The sequence below is a fragment of the Cavia porcellus genome, unplaced genomic scaffold (genome assembly GCF_034190915.1).
Source record: "Cavia porcellus strain 051 isolate PalLab524CR breed Dunkin Hartley unplaced genomic scaffold, mCavPor4.1 scaffold_16, whole genome shotgun sequence".
NCBI classification, from domain to species: domain Eukaryota; kingdom Metazoa; phylum Chordata; class Mammalia; order Rodentia; family Caviidae; genus Cavia; species Cavia porcellus.
Genome location: NW_026947499.1, coordinates 15,725,133 through 15,744,157, shown reverse-complemented (window position 1 = coordinate 15,744,157; position 19,025 = coordinate 15,725,133). Strand labels below are relative to the sequence as shown.

Below are 19,025 nucleotides of genomic sequence, written 5' to 3'. Positions count from 1 at the left end.
TCCCCTTCATGCGGTCACTCTTGTCCTTTCCTTCGGCCCTTCTGATTTCACTAGCGTAAGGTGGGACCCAGATACCGAGATTCTAGAACCTCTCCAGGCGTCGTGAACCTGCAGTGAAGCGTGAGACGCACTTCAGAGGGAGACAAGCAGCCCCTGACATCAGATCTGGGCGTGATGTTTCTGCTGGACTTCGGCACCCCAAACATCACCATCAACAAAACCCTACTGCCTTTTGGTTCTTATTCTTGTCTCTCTCCTTTTTCTTCTCTTGCTCCTTCCTCTTCTCATCCCCAGGAGAACCCCTCTCCCCTTCTCAGGCGGGGAGTCAGTGTATCAGCACAGACACAGTCTGAGGCAGGAGAAAAGTGATCGGAAGAGCTTTATAAATTGGTACTTTGTGCTGTGTGACCTTTTATAGGTGCCTAGTGTCTCTGCTCTGAGCATCCCTTAGTGAAGGATGCTATTTTGTCACGCTTGGTCTGTCGCTTAGTGCTAAGCGATGAACAAGTTTCTCATCTTGTGCCTTGTGCTTTGTACTTGTAAGTCTCTTTGCCCACCAAGAGGCAGTTTTCACAGCTGTAACATCAGTGTCAGTGATGCATCTCTGTTTCTTCATCTTTACAAAGAAAGTAACAACAGTACCTTCTTCAATGGAGGTGTAGAGCGGACCTTGTGGATCTGTATACAAAGTGCGGCCTCATGGGCACTCAGAGAGCATGCATCTGGGATCCCTAGTGCTGCTGTCCATGCGGTCAGTGAGGCAGCCCCGTCTGCACTGCAGCCCTTTTCTGAGGAAGTCAGTTGCTGAGCACAGGGCAGGGGCAGCCGCTGGGGATAACCTTGTTATCGTCTTAGCCTGTGTTCAGGACCCAAGTGGGATGGATGATCGATCGGGCTCCACTGGGCAAAGGGTTACCTGTTCTCATAGCTGGAGGAGCGCGACTCTGAGCTCTGGGACCTGGAGGGACAGCGGTGATGGCGGTGACGATGAGACTTTCGGGGCCGGCTTCGGGATCTTGTGGAGTGTAAGACACAGTCAGAGAGAGAGAGAGAGAGAGAGAGAGAGAGAGAGAGAGAGAGAGGTCTTATGACAAACTTCCATTTTGTTCTCCAGGAGTCACGACCCCTCCCACAGGTCTGTGACCCCTGCTTTGCACCACCCCAGCTTCCTGTGTGTCCAGGGTCTCCACCTAGTGGTACCAAACAGCAGAGCAGGAGAGAGTTTTTGGAGGGAAAGCGGATGACTCAGGGCCTGCCCTGCCCCCCAAACTGCAAGCAGACCTGGTGCAGATCATACCCTGGGCAAAAAGCCACTCCCCAGCCCACCTGTCCCTCAGCTCAGACAGCAGTCTGAGTTCTGCACAGCTTCCAGGACCAGTCAGGTGCCCTGAATGTGGGATCAGCCAAAAACTAAAAAAATTACCAGCCTGTAGCCTGGACTGAAGTATGAAAAGATTGCTTTATCTCCAGAACAAGGATATGCTGGATGTTTTAATTTTTCAAGCAAATGTGAAAACATAGGTATTTTTAATGTAAAATATTCCTATTTTAAATGGAAGTTCCTTTTTTTTAAAGTTACATTTTGTGGAAAACAAAACACAATTTGCGGAGTAAATTAGGCCTTTGGGCTGCCAATTTGTAACTTTAGACTCTGGAAATAAATTCCATATCCTTAGCATGGAATAGAAAGCCTTCAGAATGGTCTATAAGCAATCATTAAGGATTACTACCATCACCACTGTAATGGAATTACTCCAGGTTAGTTCAGCTACTTATGACCAATAATGACAATCCAGAAGTGGCACCAGCAGTGGCAGTGGTGATTAAGGATGCAAAAACAGTGTCGGTGGTTTGGGAAGCCAGTGGGAGTTAGAGATGATTCTACTGAGAGGCTGGCCGTCTGGTTATCTCAAGAAAGGATACAGAGATTCCTGTAATGTAATCATCAGGCCATGTCTCTTTGCTCTGTAAAGCATCCCCATGATCCTTCTGTTGAGTTCAAACTCTGATTTTGAAACAGAAGCATCTTCAGGTGCTAACTCCTGCGCTGACCTCTGGCCACAGGTTTTGATGGGTTTGCCCTGTCCTAGCAGAATCAAACCATTTTGGATGTGTAACCCTCTGCCTGTATCCTGATTCACACACTACATTTCCCAGTTCATGCTGTCCCGGTGTTGGGGATGATGACAATGACAGATCAGCTATGTCTAACACATATTTCATGCCAGGCTCTGTGCTTCAGCATTTTTCTTCAATAGACACATTTATGCCTCACAATAACTTAGGATGTAGCTTTTCTCATTATTTTTATTTTACAGATGAAGAAATGACTCAGAGAGCTCAAACTGCTTGCTTAACCTGGAACAGCCTCCCAGTCTTGCCCCCAGCCTGGACACCCCTCCTGCAGGAAGACCCTATGATGTGGGTTTCCACTTCCTGCCTCTGTCCCATGTCTATCCACTGTGGGCTCCCCGAGGCCAGGAGAATGTCTGTTCACCACTGTCCCTGGGCCCAGCACATATTAAACCACACCAAAGGGTGTTGAATAAAAGAGAGCTGAGTCACTTCAGTGCTTAGAGGCAGCTGGGACCATGGACCCCTGGTGGTCTCGTGGCTGCCTGTCCTGTGGCCTCACTGTATATGTAACGCTGAGATCTCTGAGCAGATCTCTGACCAGATCTGTGCTTAGCATGAAAACATAGTCAATATATAAGATTAACAATTTTGACTTCTATTGTGCAAGCCTGATTTGAGGAAGTTCTGCTCCAAGCTAACTAGATGCTCTAGAGAGAATTTCCCAGGCCTTTAGGGCAGCGGCTGAAATGCCCACCACACTGACCTTGAATGAGGAGGTCCTTTGAGGTGGCCAAGCTGGACGCACTCCCTCTGTGTTTCTATCTCCTCTTTTCCCTCCCCAGCAACTGACTACCTTTTATCCTATTGTCTTTGATCCTCTCTTTAGAAGCTTCTTGGCGGGAGATAAAATATTAGTTGATTGGAAAACATGCACTAACATTTGCAGGGTATAAAATAGGTGGGTTGATACCAAATTTAGTTTTAATTTGGTTGGGAACTGAACTCCACAGGCAGCAGTGGATGATTTGAATTTCTACTACCAGCTATAAACCTTGAAACAGCTGGGGCCTCGGGATTGGGGGTCAGAGCTTTACTGGCAGCTCCTCACTGTAAACCCAGGAAGAACAGAGTGGATGCATATATCTGCTCACACAAATATGCACACATGATCAGAGCCCCATAGTATACATAGTACACACATGTGAAAACCATGACACATGCCCTGTGTGTGCAATACACACAGATATATAAACATATAAACAGTACACACACAGAGTGCATAGAATTCATCATACACACTAGTCATGGTGCACCTTTAAGCATACCACCCACAAACATACTAAAACAAGCACAGACAGAAATGCATTTGTATAAACACAAGTAGGTACCACATATACACACTCTATGCCCACATTTTATATATTTGTGCACATAATATACACAAATGTTTGCATGACACACGATGTACAGATAGATCTTTATAATGTACACAGTACAAATGTACATACTACATATATAATATGCACACAATTCACACAAAAGCTGCACACACAGTGGGCACACATGCAAACTGAAGAGTTGCATGCACCTACAAATGCACATGCATACACATCCACATTACATCATATACACAACTGAATGCACTCATGCACTCACCCACGACTTTAAGTGTACACACAGCTCCCTTTCTACTTTCTCCTTCTTTCACTTCCTTGGTCTAAATTATCTACCCCTCTCCCCTTTTCTTGTGTAGTTGGTAACTATCACTTTAGCTACTAGAAGCCAAGACTCTGATCCCCAAACTGGAGAGTGTATTCCAGATAGTGTCTACTTACTGTTTTTTGTGCCTCTTCACTTCCTTTCTTTTGCTTTTTGGGCTAGAGGAGCTAAATAAGAAACGTCCAGTTAATTGAAAGAGGCAAAAAAAAATATCCTGAAATGCAATGAAAGATAAAAATAAACAAGTAGTTAAAATGCTGAACATATAGTGAGTCTCTAGATCCAAGCAGTTTGGGGAAGGACACTGATCATTGCCCAAGACCAGAGAAGTTGCTGCCAATTTTTTCGTGCAGCAAGCCCTGAGCGGGACCCTGATTCACACATGCATGCTGAAAATGGGGGGCTGAGGTAAGTTAAAAGTCATGGTGGTAATAAAGGTAATACTAGGAAAATCTCATTCTTGGAGGTCCCATGATAGGTTGGACTCTGCTAAATACTTTAGATCAGAAAACTCATTGTACTGTTCTGTCTCCACAATCTATAGGAGGAAGGGTCATTTAATGAGGTCCATTTTACAGACATGAAGACCGAGCCTTGATTGGTTAAGACATGTCCAGGATCATAGAAGTGAGCTGGAAAGGGATCCCAGACAATGGGTCCCAGAGTCCATACTTTCTGATTGATGTTTAGTTTAATTTGTAAGGGAAGAGAAATCTAACACCCATGGAACTTAGTAGATTCTGAAATGTTCCTTCCATGCATATTCAAATATTCAGGTTTTTTTTTAAAAAAATTCTGAGACAGAGAGCTGGGCTGCAGCTAGAACAGATGATGAGAACTCAAGGTCTCAGGTAATCAAATGAGATCTAAGAAGGTGAATGCTATTTTGTTACTTTGAGCCAGACTGGCTTCAGAGGGTCACTAGGAACCATCACTGTCCTTGGAAGGGGAAATCATTTTCACCCAGCTGTCTCAGAACTTTAAGTTAGCCGTAGGAACTGTCTCCACATTGAGATGCAGCCTTGGCCACAGAACAGGGCAGGATTTCCCGAAAGATCAGAATCAAATCCCAGCTCTGCTGTTTCTTTGCTGTGTGATGTCTAGCAACTTACTTGTCTTTTCTAAGACCCAGTTTACTCAACCATGAAATACAGCCATTGTTCAGCCTGTGGAGCTGAGTGGGTGGGTGACATTGGCAATCAGCATCATGAATTAAATGAGTAAGTGACAGGGCTTCAAATTCAGAAAAGCACTGTACCTGTGGCTACTCTTATTTAAGAAGCCACTGACACTTGTCCTGATTCTCTCTGATAGATTAGAGCCTGAATGTTGGTGCTGATGGCATCTAGCTCAATGGACATGACTATTACATCTCCTGTCTTAGTCTCAGTGTCGCCATCAGGGACTCTAAACCATCCCCTACACAGCTATGATGGGAATTAATGAGGATTAAATACATGCACATGGAGAAGGGGCTCAGTGCAGGGTCTCCTCTGCAGTGAGTCTCCGCTAGTGAAAGCTTTATTTATGTTCACTTGGTGTTTCCAGTACACTAAGATTTGCTCCCCATTCTCTGGTCAGCTCTTGGAAAGTTTAGATGGCATAATGGAACAGATGTTCTGCATAGATAGCTCAAGATTTCAACCAGTGGTAAAAACAGACTCAAACAGAGCTGATGGGGCTTTCCTGGGAGGAACATCCCGAGGGGCAAATCCAGGGCAATCACAAGCTCAGTGGAATTTAAAAGCTGGTCTAAAACATTCATGGAAACCTAGCTATGTTTTCATCCTGGTGGAAACTGGAGGAACACAAAGATGAGACTGAGATCTAATCCAGGAAGCTGCCCAAAGCCCGGCTGGGGAAGATGAAGGTTGAACACGTAACAAGAGTTTGCAAGAGTCTTACCTGTGCCTTCTTTTCTTGGAGAATGACCTGATTGAAAAGAAAAAGGAACAGAATAAGGAAGGAGAGAAGCACAGATAGGAGAAAGAAAGGGAGGGAAAAGCGGGATGGAAGAAAAAGGGTGAGAAAAGAAGGGAAGGGAGACAAAAATTTGGGTGAGTTTGGGATTCTGCTTCTGGCATGAATGCATCACTGCGTTTGGAATTATGCTACCCGGGAATCAGGACATGTAGCCAGTCCTCCTCCTCTGTTGGATGTTAAAGAATGTGAAGATGACATTATTGATTTGCCTATTGAATGCTTAGGCTAAAGCTGATCAGTGCTCTAATCCTCACCCACAATTGTTAGCAAGTCTGTCCTGCATGAAGTTGGACCATAAAAGAATCCTCTGTCTCTTCTTCTCCCTCTCATTTTCTCTCTTCTTCATTGTGGATTATTTCTCTCTCTCCCCCTCCTGCTTCTTCTTCTTCTCATCACCTTGAGACCCTCAGCTTCCCTATATGAAATTCTCACTGTGTGCCAGGTTCTGAGTTAAGTACCCATCACAGACAAGGTCATTCAGTCTTCCACTACACTCTGCAGAGTACTGCTAACAAATATTTCTCCAGACAAAAACACTGAAGCTCATTGATGTGTTAGTGAGTTGCCCGTGTTCATACGGCTTCACCAGTATAGATGCTACTTGTTCTTCAGAGCTCTGCTCCAACCTCCTTTTCTCACTGAAACACTGCCCAACATGTTCTAAGTTCCTAAGACTCGCTGATACCTCCTCTCTGCTCTCTCAATCCCCGGGCAAGTTTCTGAACTTGTCCTTATCAGAGGCCTGTCTTCTGCTCACTATAATCACCCATTTCCCCTACTAGTGCGTCAGTAATTTGAGGGCAGGAGCTGGGTTTTGGTCACTATTCTGTTTCTGGATCCTAGAATCTTCATTCATGATACTATAATGGGTGCTCAATAAATAGATATGAAAAATAAGATTTAAAAAAAGAGAACTCTTAAGCTTTGTTAGTTAAGAGAAAGAAAAACCTCCATGCTTCTCCTATTCCTACCTTCAACTTCCAAGAATAAAAGTCAACTATCATTGACCAAATACGTTATGAAATTGGAGGAGCTGGATCATGAGCAGGGAGGTGCTGAGTAGGTGAAGATTGGGAAGGACCTGCATTAATATTTCCCATCATCTCTATCTTATAAGGCTCCAACCCTTTGACTGTGTAGTGGGCAGAAAAGATCTATTTCTAAACTTCTGTCAAATCTCTTTCTCAGGAGAATGAGCTCTTTGGTGAGAAGCCATGTGACTTCCAGGATTCTCATAATGAAAAATGGTATAGATTGTTCAGCCTTGGAAGGTGATAAAATGTTAGTCTGCACTCACAGGCATGACATTGGCTCTACCACCATGGGCCCCAAGGTGGAAAGATTCAAATTAACAAGATTTCACTAAATGCCCAAGTTCTGCATTCATTCATTAACTTTTCCATGTCTTATAGGAAACTCAGAAAACATCCATAGAAAGGCTGGGCAGACAATGGACAGAACCAGTGAGATCTAGGTTTAAGGCAGTCTAGCAACACAGGCAGAAAGAACACCAACCTTGGCTTGGGAAAAGCCACACTGGAGACTCTCTGAAGTAGACTTCAGGTGCAGATGAAAAGCCCAATGATCTCATACCTTTGGTTGTATGGTTGTTTAATTACACAAATCATTCACAATTCAAGTAGTATAATTAGAAGATAAAAATAAGCAAAATAAAATACGAATCACATTTTTCTATTATCCACAGCTAACCTAAGGGCTTGGGAAATGTATATCACTGAGGAGAACAGTCTGGAATGCTGTTCCTTTCAAATGCACAATAGCTACTAGGTGTCAGGTGATGGCTGCCTATGGGAAATGGCCTACAAAGACAGAACTTTCTACACAGAGGAACCATGATACTGGATTTTCATATTGCAAATCTCCAAGTATAACACAGCCTGTGAAACTGGAGAGGGACTGGAAGGATACACACCAGTAAATGTAAGACTTGGGCAATTAATGAAATTTTAATTTGGTATCAGCAATCTTTCCACATGGGGCCTACAGTAGTAGAGTCAATGTCATGTCTGTGAGTGTAGACTGACATTTTATCACCTTCCAAGGCTGAACGATCTATACCAGTTTGAGGAACTTTTCAATATGGGATTCTAGAAGCCAGATGGCTTCTCACCAGAGTGTAGACACTATCTTACAGCCAAAATGCCATTCACACCCTGCCCAAAAGGGTGGGTTATCCAAGCAGCCATGTTTTCCAACACTATCCAACCCACTGTGAAGTGGATGGATCCCCCATGAGAGTCTTTTTCTTGGGAATTTGGAACACAGAACAAGATAGGGAGTTTGGTGTCTGCTTGTGGGTTGACCTGCAGCATGGAGAAATGGGTCAGGGAGTGGCTTTGTCCTCTTACATGGACCAGGAAACAGAGGAAATGCTGAACCATGTTTGACTTCTATTAGCTCTCTGCTCTTTGGTCCCAGCCCCTCACCCTGGCCTGATTGGTCCCTGTGTCTCTCCTGATTTCTTCTAATCAAGTCTCTGTTCTGGCTCTAGTTAGCTTTAGCTACCTGTGGTCCTCCCAAATAGAGTCCCAACTTCTATCAGGCACAAATAAACAACAAAACATTAGATATAATATTCTGCATAAATGGAATGAGATGCTTTCAAATAACCTTTTGATGCCCCAACTTCTGCCCAACCTGGGACAATGTCCGTAGAGGGGGAAGGACAATACCTGCGTCGCTTATGTTTCTTAGAACTTTTCTTCTTCTTTTTCTTGACAGGTGATGGGCTGTAGGATGGGGACCTGTAGGGAGAAAAACACACTTCATAGGGAGGCTTCTACAATCACTTCCCCAGTCCCTTCCCAGGATCTTGGATCTCTGAGAACCATCCATCAAGGGTAATCTCAGTATTGACAGTAGCTTACATTTGTCTCAAATATTACTGTGTAGTTTATATGCATTATTTCAACTGTATGCATTATTGTCAACATACTTGTTAGTTAGGTAAAATTGTTACCCTCTATTTTTAGACAATTAAAGTGAGGTTCAGAGAAGTGAAATGACCTTTCTAAAGATGCACAACTAAGATGTGACTGAACTAGGATTCAAGTGGAAATCTCTCGTCTTAAGACTTTTACTTTTCTAGTTGGCAATGACCCTCTTCATATATGCTGTGTGTCTTCTCTCTATTACAAACTGATAAGACTTATCCCTGATAAGACTGAATCCCTGGACAAAGTCTCACCGAGCAACCACACCATAGCTACTTGGGTAGCTGAGTAAAAAGCTGCCCTGTATTCATGGTGACAGCTCAGTACCCTGAGCTCCAATTCTGACTCTATTGCCAACTAACAGAATCATCTCAGGCACACAATGGCTTGTGTCTAGGTCTGTTATTTCTACCAGTGACAAAAGATCAGGGTTGGAAATGATACTGCAAACTCATTGCCCATGGGAGCCTCCACAAAACATAACGCGGACTTGGTGGAGGACTGAAGGGAGTGATGGGCACTGTAAGGAACCAGCGAGCACTTGACTGGAGGGGTGGCTGCTGCTCAGATCAGCCTAGGGTCTGGAACCTGGACCTTGGGTCACCAAAGCACCTGCCTTCTCAATAGAAGCCTCCAGGAATCCATAACTTTATATGAAATCTTATTTTTAAATTTTAGCCACTAATTAAAAAGAAAAAACGAGCTGTTTGCAGGTCAAACGAGATATATCATCAGAGAGAGATGGCTGAGAAATAACTGTCCTGTCCCTCAAGGAATCAAAACATCTGTCTCCAAAACTGTGCTCAGTGAGCATTCAATGCATGAAAAGTTAGTGAATCCTTGTGATCAGCTTCCTTCTTTGAAATTCTACCAACTCCCCAAAGCAGGAACTCAAGCCACATTCCTCAATTCCACTCCTACTCTATAATGGTTGGAACTCAGAGTCCTCATTCAGGTCCTCTCTGGGTTTGTCTTTTTAGAATTAGCCTAACAGGATGTCCAGAAAGCAGGGTTCCAGAAAATCCAGAGTTGAAGCCCAAATGGTCCAGACATTGCTCTCTGCTGCCCCCTGGAGATTTCTATAAATACCATGTCTAAGGTTTGATGAAATTCTCAGCTGGAAGCCCTCCGGGATAAAGCCCAGAACTCTGGGGCTGAAAAAATAAACATGTTTTCATTCTAGTGAGTGGCAGCCCACAAGCAAAGTTCAAAATCTATTTAAATGCAAGAAGTAGGGCTGGGGATATGGCTCAGCTGTACAGCGCCTGCCTGGCCAAGCACAAGGTCATGAGTTCGATCCCCGGGTACCAAAAAACAAACAAACAAACAAACAAACAAAAACAACAACAACAAAAAAAACTAGATAAAAATTTAAAAAGTAGATACAAGAAGTTGAAAAGCAATTATGTATAGAAAAGAATGTATAGAGTCACTAGCTGGTGATAATATAAAGTCCATCCTTTATTCTAGGAATTTAAGCTGGTGGATGGGTGTATTGGAAGAACTGAGGAACCAGGATGTCAAGCCCTACAGACTCGGTAAACCCCTCTTTGAATCTTTCTTTTGTCATCTCTACAAGGGTTGCTTGGAGATGCTGGCCAGGAGTAAAAAGATAATGCATATCAGAGTGCTTAGCATAATCCTTTGCATTAAGCAAGTACTTTAAAAATTCAGTATTTATGGTAATGACTTTACTCCACATGAATTGGTCATTACTATGTGCCCAGCACTGTGACAGCTGTTTCCTCTACCTCCATTTCCCATCTAATGCTCACAAAACTTTCTCACATGGCAATTACTGTTAGCATTTTGTAGAAAAGGAAAAACACCCAGAGAAGTGGAGTCCAAAGTTATGTAGCTAATTAAGAGACAAAAAGATAATCTGAACTCGAACGAGGTGTCTCTGTTGGATTCCAAAACCCACATTATTTGTCCCTCTTCTGTCTTTTTCTCCCATCCTGAAGGGTTCCTCTCCCCTTTTGAACTCACCTCCTTCTCTTCTTCCGGGTTGATTTTTTCTTTTTCTTTTTCCCCTTGGAAGAAGGCGGTGGAGTCAAGTCTCGGTCATGGGAGGCACTGTGGGGCAGCAATAGGTGTGGCATCAGAAGACCAAAGGTTCCCCAACCCCTCAATCAGAGCTGCAGCAGCCCGGGAAGGGAAGGACCCAGCTCTTTGGAGGATCAGGGACCCATAGCAAATACCTAATTACCACCTCATGGCTGACTTGGTCACACTTCAGATTAAGTGCCTCAAATAAAGGCTTAATGCCAACCTAATGAGAAGGACACCAAACACCAATTGATTATTTAAAACAGAGTTATAGAGGTTAACTACTCCCTAATAGATTTATTATTGAATTTGCAAATGGTTCACCTCGGTAAATAAGTCACTTTTTAAATAATTAATTGGCAGTTCAGCCCCCTCCCTCCCAGAGCCATCCTGTCTGTAGTTCCTGTTGGAAATTTAATAGGAGGCCGAAAGTATTTTAAGTAGCAGCTGATTACTAAAAGTATATTTGCTGAGGTTTAATGTAATGAGATACATATCTTATATCACCTTACGGAGCCTCAAAAACCTCTGCTCTTCAGGAATAATTATTTCCCGTTCAATTAAATTCAAATGCTCAGGCTGTAGTTAAATGAAGCCAAGTTATCTTCTTTTATAATTGGGACAGGCTCCAGGGAATTTTTTTTTTTAAACACTATCCCATAGCAAAGAGGAATGGTTTTGGATGAAAGACTGCTTGGGAATTAAAACATGCCTACCCAATTGAATCTTATGGGGAAAATATATAATTAATACTATTATTATCATTGTTTTAGTAGCAACTAAACTAGCATATATGCATTTGTTATCTGTAAAGAGTTTTTATGTGTTTTGCTATTCACCAAAAGCCTTAAGGGTGGTGTTTTTATTATCTTATTTTACAGATGAAGGAAACAAGGTTCAGAAAGTTGATTTGACCTGTCTATGACCACAAAATCAGGAATTATCAAAAGTGAGGCTGGAACCCAGGAGATTCGTGCCCCAAAAGCTTTCTCAGAAAATCAGGTGTTTTCTCAAACTTGTTCGTGTGGCCAAAATTACAAATTACCCAACTCCCTACAGACCATCATAAAATACTTCCATATTTAATTATTAAAAAAATTAGGTCAATAGGCTTAACAGAAGAATGCTAAAGTAATTAGAATATATGTGAAAAGTCTCTGCATCTCTAATAGGTGTGTGTGTATAGAATTATATATATACACTTATACATATGTAATCCTTACAATAGACTCACTTATAGCAGACTAAACCCAAGTATCATAGGAATAAAAGACCTAGCTACTTAATCCCACTTACACAAAGAATTGTGCACATATCCAGAAGCAGACAGGCTGCTTTACATAAATGTGGTGGGCCACTTCCAAATTTTTTCTCCAAAGAGTGCTTGACAGAGAGCAAGAGTCTAATAAATATCTGTCAAGTGACCAAATGAGGGATGAATGGGAAAAATAATTTAGCTACTTGTTAAACCATCATGTTTCATACGAACATTTCCCAGTGCAGTAGCTGCCAGGAATTTGAGAGGAAAAATATTACGGGAGAAATGAGTAAGAAAAAATTTTTAAAAGATTTTTAAACTGTGTCTTGTAAATTGAAGAAAGATTTCCCACTTTTTAGTCAAGTACTCTTAACTTCTGGAACCCCATGGTCCCAGGAGGGAACAGTTTGAGAACCGCTATCCAAGAATTGGCTTTAAAGTTATGGTGTAAACCTGAGAAGATTGTTAATTTTGGACAGATTTGAAGTATGTGAAGTAGTATAATTCCTGAATTCCCTGTCCTGGTCGGATCCACTTTTCCTCTACTTCTTTCCCCTTGCACTAGTTCTAGGTGTGCAGCACAGAGGAATGGAAGGGGGTGAGGTACACCATGGTTATGTGTGCAGAGGCAGAGCAAGCAATGCTTGCATACGCTGTGGTTATAGGCACAGTAGGCGAGTACAATGACTACCCTTGATACCTGTGTACCAGCTAACTTTATACTGATAAAATGCAGTAGTTAAGTACAGGCAGAGGAGTAGGCTAAAGAGAAGTATATAGTGATGATTACTGGGTCATGGTTGTGTATGCAGTAGTGAAATCTATACTGGTTAGGTATGAAGTGGTTGTATACGTGTCAGGGTTAAATCAAGAATGACCCCCTGGGTAGGATGGCGCACACCTGTAATCCCAGCTTTTGGCAGGGTGAGGCAGGAGGATCGCTGTGAGTCTGAGGATGGTCTAGGTTACACAGTGAGTTCAAGGCCAGTCTAAACTACATAGTGAGACTCTGTCTCAGAAGAAAAAAAAATGACTCCCTAAAACTCTCATGTCTGGGAAGTGAGGCTTTTGAAAGGTGGCTGGCTGATCATAGGTGGGTTACAGGCGAGGGTAGATTCATTTACTGGTGAGGTCAGAGGCTGAATGTGCTGGGAGGTGGGTCCTGGCTGGAAGAGGTGGATACTGAGGCTGTGACCCAGAAAGGTGTATTTTTCTTATTGGCTTCTTCCTTTACTTTGCTTCCTGGTCACCATGAAATAAGCAGCTTCTCACCACCAAGCCCTTCCTCCATGCCATCCTGCCTGGGAACTGGCCAGCCATGGAATGAACCCACTGAAACTGTGAGCTAAAATAAACGTCTTCAAATCGTGGGTGTTGAGTGTCTCAGTAACGAGAAAGCAATGAACACAATATGCAGTGATTCACCGCCCACTGGATAAATATGCAATACTAACAATGTAGCAGAAACTGGATTCAAAGTTCTCCTATTTCCTCCTGAATTTTATTTTCATCATCTAAAAGTTGAAAATAAAACGTGGTTGTGGGGTCATAAGTTTTTGCCAGGAATAAGGAGCTGCCTTGTGGAATGTGCTCTGAGCACAGAGTATGTTTATAGTAAAAGGATCTTTTGTTACAGTCACGCACCACAAAATGACCTTTCGATCAGTGATGGAGACTAGTGGAGACTAGTCCCATTAGATGATAATGGAGCTGAAAAACTCCTATTGACTGGTGACATCACAACCCAATGCATTACTTGTGTGTGTGTGTGTGTGTGTGTGTGTGTGTGTGTGTGTGTGTGCGTGCATGGTGGGGGTGATACTGATGTAGGCAAACCTACTGCACTGCCAGGCATATAGAATCGCAGCTCAGACAACTGTATGTACTATATCATATTTGATAATGATAATAATTACTGTTTTCTGATGTGTATTTACAATATCATGTATTTATTGTTAGAATGTACTTTTATTTATAAAGAGAAAGTTGTACCATATGCTGTGTTAGGCCAACACGATCTAATAATTTCATATTTATCTCATTTTTTTGCAATTGATTTAATCTTGTACTGTTTTCGTCAGCATGGCCTATGAGAATGTGTATATATATATGGTATAGCCTGAGTGTGCAGAGGTGATACCATCTTTGTTTGTGTAAGATACTCTGAGATGTTTGCACAATGATGAAATCTCTCAAGTATAAGTAATCATAATGTACACTTGTCATTAAGTGGTGCATGACTGTAGTATTATGACTTTTATCACTGTTAATGTTATCAGTATTATTGTGATTTTTAACACATCACAGTCAGTCACAGAAGAGATTAAAACTATATAACACAGTTGGCAACATGGCAGCAGTTTTCAGATTTCATGTCCAGAATGGTTTCATAGGCTCCAACTAAGCTTTTTAAAGGACTTCCTGTGTTCCAGACCTACCACAAGGACTTATATATGCCTGACCTAATTTAATCCTTACCGTGCCCTTGATAATGAGACTTAAATATTCCCCCTTTATACTTAGGAAACCTGAGGCTCAATGAGAATAAAGAATGTTTCCATATTCATTCGTTGGTCAATGGCAGAGTCCAAATGTCTTCACAAGGTTCTACAATACATGTAAATTATTGTATCCCTTTAGCCATTTGGAAGATGCTGTTTTAAAAGTTCAGAAATTCCAAAGGGGCTGGGGATTTAGCTCAGTAGCATAAGCACCTGCCTTGCAAGCATTGTCTTGATAAGTTGGGTGCAATAGTATACGAAGTTATACTCAAAGATTTCAAGGAAAGAGACACTATGATAACTACTTTTATGTCAGGACATCTTGTGGTGAAACACTATTTTGCTTAAATGGTTATGCTTTGATCTGCGCTATTTTATTGTTATGCCCTCTTTTATCTAAATCTCCTTTTTAAAAATTATTTACTTTTTTATTTTTATCTTTTTAATTAAGGGAAAAATAAAAAATAGCAGGATACATTATAGTAACCTACTTTGATTTCCTATTAACTTGATTTGAAACTCTGTGTAGCCCTCAACATCTTGCTTTGACTGATTTTCCTCTATTCTGCTTTGCTTGATAATACCAAGTTCAAAAGTATAGGCAAAACTGAAGACAATAAGATTCATTATGATGCCCATTCTGGTTGACTATTATCTTCTTTTAAAGTCCTGTAATGTCTCCAATGTTTTGGTTTTATTCTTTACTGTTTTGTATATTATAACTGATGATATAGGCAGTTCTTTTTAAGATAGCAAGAGGCAGTATGGTAACCATTGTTGATCACCTAGTATTTTGTTTTTACATTATCTATTATGTCCATCCTTTTGATTTGACTGACTCTGTTCTGTTATGTCACATTTGGTCTTACTCTCTTCAAAAAAAAGTAATAAGAACTGTGGGAATAATAAAACCCAAAATGTGTAGTTGTCATTGTACAAAAGAAAGGAAAAGAAAGTGCTCTAAAGAATATAACTACATGTATATTTAAGTGTATAAGATAGATAACCACATTACTGAGTTTTGTTGAATCATTGAACAGAACTGTTTGCAGTCTCACTGTTTGAAAGTCTACTTTATATGCTTTAATTTTGTAACTTGAACAACTATTTCTAAGATTACAATATGTAATCTATTAACTAGTGATTTCCTACTGTTTATTTTTTCTGAAATTCTGTATAACTTGTACCCTTTTTCTGTTTTTTTTTTCTTTTTCTCCTTAAATTAAAAAAAAAAAAAAGCAAGAAAAAAAAGTTCAGAAATTCCCTTCCTCCTCTCTCTCCATCTTCCTCAGCCTCTCACAGAAACAGTTTCTTCCTGTCTCCTGGGAAGTACTCTCCAGATCAGATATTGAACTTCACTTCTGAAGAGCTGATCCAGTTTCCCTTCATTGAAGTCAGAGATAGCACAGGCTGGGGGTGGGTGAGGGGGTTAAGGGTGAGAGCAGCAACTTAACCGGCTACTCTGACTTCAGCATTCATTAGTGGGGATCTGTAGGGGTCCCTGTTCATCAGCTGTGGGGTCTATGAGCCTTCTAAAATGCTACTCAGAGTTTTTAGGATATTCTTGAAGCACAGACATTTTTTCCTGGAGACAACACCCATAGCTGTCAGTTAATTCTCAGGTGAGAACTCAGGATGGCTTCAAATCTCTGCCTTAGTACATCAAGAGCTCCAGAACGGGAGAAGAGAATTTAAAGCTTGGTAAGATGGTATGTTATCGGTGTTGGCAATTGCTAACACATCACAGGTGCTCAAAAAGTAGTGGTCGAATAATGGAATTAAGGAATAAAAACAGAGATCTGAACCCAGGAGGCAAGTCTAGGCTGAATCATGATTTGGGAATCAAAGGCTAACAGAATCATAAAAATGGAGAAGAGTTCTTTCACTTAAGGTACTGATCAACAACCTCAACCAATGGGCCAGGCGAGGCCTGTCTCTTGTCTTTATAAATAAATCTTTATTAGAACTTGGTATGCGTATTTGATTGCATAATACCTACTATAGGTTTTGTGCCACAGAAGCAGGGTTGAGTAGTTATATCAAAGACCATCAGGTCCCCAGATCTAAAATACTTACTGTTTGGTGCACTGTAGAAAAATTTTACTAATCTTGGATTTAAAGATATGAAAGAAGAGGAGGCAAAAGAGAGGAGGGAAGCGGTCAGAGAGACAAAGTTTATTACTGTGTCTTCAACTTGAAACAGCTTCTCACCTGCGTGCTCGGGCAGGACCCAGTTCCCGACAGGCCTTGTCTCTCTCCCAGCTGTTCGTGCCCAAGGCCTCTGTGGCCAGGCGCTGGCCCAGCTTTTCTGAAGATCCATCTTGGGCTGTGACCATGGGGCTGCTCTGGGGCTCTGCCCTACAGGAGAAAAACGAGGAGGCAATGTGTCAGGATACACAGAGACACTGTTCATTCAATATTCATTCTTTCTACTATCTCTCAACTTCCTTTCCAATTATGTTCCGGCCTTGAGATTCCATTTGGCCAATTGTCACTGAGTGGCGTGATTTGATATCATTTGTAGTTCAAGGTGATCAAGATCTATGTGCCTCCCCCCCATCCCTTCCTCTGTTATGGTGACCTTGGGAGTTTTATATTCAGAAAGGTCAAACTACTTGATGAAGCAGAGATGCCTGAGCCATGTCAGACTTTACAAGAGAGAAATAAACCTTCATTGGATTAAGCTAATCAGATTTCAAGGTTTATTTGTTACTGCAGCACACTGTATCCTATCCTGATTAAACTAGCCGGAAATGCTGGAAGCCAGCATTTTATTTTCTTTCTCAAGACATAATTACAGACTAAAGCATGATCTCATTGGCTCAAACTGCACTTTACTACTTTTATTGTCCTTCTCTGCCTTATCTTCTTATCACTTTTTTGAGGATTCATTTATCTGAATCAGCTGAGAATCTCTCTCTCTTTCTCTCTCTCTCTGTCTCTCTCTCTCCTTCTTTCTCTCTGAGAAGAGAGAATGAACAAAATAGAAGATAGATAAATAAGAAATAAGAAGTTCAAATGGTTCCCTGAATTATCTATTGTTTCAAAAATACTTTAAGATAAATCCTAATTTGTTTCATTTATATTACTAGATTCTTTTATTAGTTGAAAAGAAAGTTTTTCCCTTTTGTTTCTTCTTTGTAAGACAGAATCTGCCTTTGCTGTGACTTGCACTCTGAGTAACATTTTGACTATTCTTTTAAAAATCACGATACAGTTATCTACAGCTATTTTGAAGACAACAATAGGCATGATATTAACCATTGTTGATTTCCTAATGTTTTGAAGTCTTGTGTCACTTACACTAGTTTGTTTTGATTGACTTCTTTGCTTTGTTTTGTTTTGCTTGGTTTTATTCTCTTTAAAATAGAATAAAATCACAATATATAGTATATTTATTATTCTTCTCCAATTATTTTGTCATAAAATAGTTTTATTTTTTATAAAAGTTAGAATGATGTTTTTATATTTTCTTTATTAGTATCTGTTTGTATTCATTTAGGTAAAAAATTGAAAAACAAAAAATATTAAATGAAAATTCCAACAACAAGCAGATCGTAGATTTTAAATGTTCACTGTTCTGAGTACTGTGATGAAATATTACACTGTTCCACTGTGTCATTCCTATGAAATAAATTACCCTGTATGCAATATTTCCACACTCTACACACTATGCACCTGTTAGTCCCTTAGAAGTCATTTTGGTTATTTGATTGACCCCATTGTATTGTGGCACCTGTGTTCAAGTAACCCTTGTTTTACTTAACAATGGCTCAAAAATATAAGATAATGATGTGGTAATTTGCATATGCCCAAAAAAAGCAAAAAAGTGCTTATTTTAAGTGAGAAGGTGCAAAGTGCAAGAATAATATGTCATTTTGAGAGAAATCACATCTCATAGCTTTTACTATCGTATACTGTTAGTATTGTGTTATTAGTTATTATTGTTAATCCTGTACCATGTATAATTTGTAAATTAAACTTTATATGGTGATAGCCTGGGTTCCATCCATCCAGTGGAGGGACAGGGGATGACTGTGTACCTACATTCAAACACCGCCTTGTCCACTTAGTATGCATAGGACTTGGAATCCTTCCCTTAAAATCTGTGAGGTGTGGTTTCCTCAGTTATAAAATGGGGAATAGTATCAGTCCATGTATTGTTGAGCTATTGCAAAGACAAAGTTAAATAATTTGTGGAAACAAAAAGGTCTAGAAAGTGGCTTTTCCATTTTTTAGAAAAATTTACATTTGATTTTTATTTTTTTCCTTTTGCTTTCTTACAAACAAATCTTCCTCAACCTAAGAGGTGTGAGGCCTCCTAAAATAGCAGGTCCTATGAAGGCCTGAAATTCCCTCTGCTGCCAGTGACATAAGCTTCAAATAACACTTGCGTGTTACCTACAAGCCCTACCTCTTTATTTGAGTCCAAAAAGGGAACAGGAAGTTACATTTGCAGAGCCTGTCACTCAACTTCCTGGAGTT

At 40.9% G+C, this 19,025-nt stretch overlaps 1 protein-coding gene across 1 annotated transcript in view; it reads right to left on the bottom strand.

Moving 5' to 3' along the window:
- Nucleotides 1-19,025, bottom strand: part of Srrm4 (serine/arginine repetitive matrix 4) — a 154,620-nt gene that overhangs the window by 30,251 nt on the left and 105,344 nt on the right. The window contains exons 2-7 of the mRNA XM_003478301.5: nt 16,752-16,898; nt 10,722-10,808; nt 8,472-8,543; nt 5,701-5,727; nt 3,912-3,962; nt 917-1,015 (exon numbers count right to left, since the gene is read on the bottom strand). Of these exons, the coding sequence (XP_003478349.3) occupies nt 917-1,015; nt 3,912-3,962; nt 5,701-5,727; nt 8,472-8,543; nt 10,722-10,808; nt 16,752-16,898 (483 nt within the window). The remainder of the gene's footprint in view (nt 1-916; nt 1,016-3,911; nt 3,963-5,700; nt 5,728-8,471; nt 8,544-10,721; nt 10,809-16,751; nt 16,899-19,025) is intronic.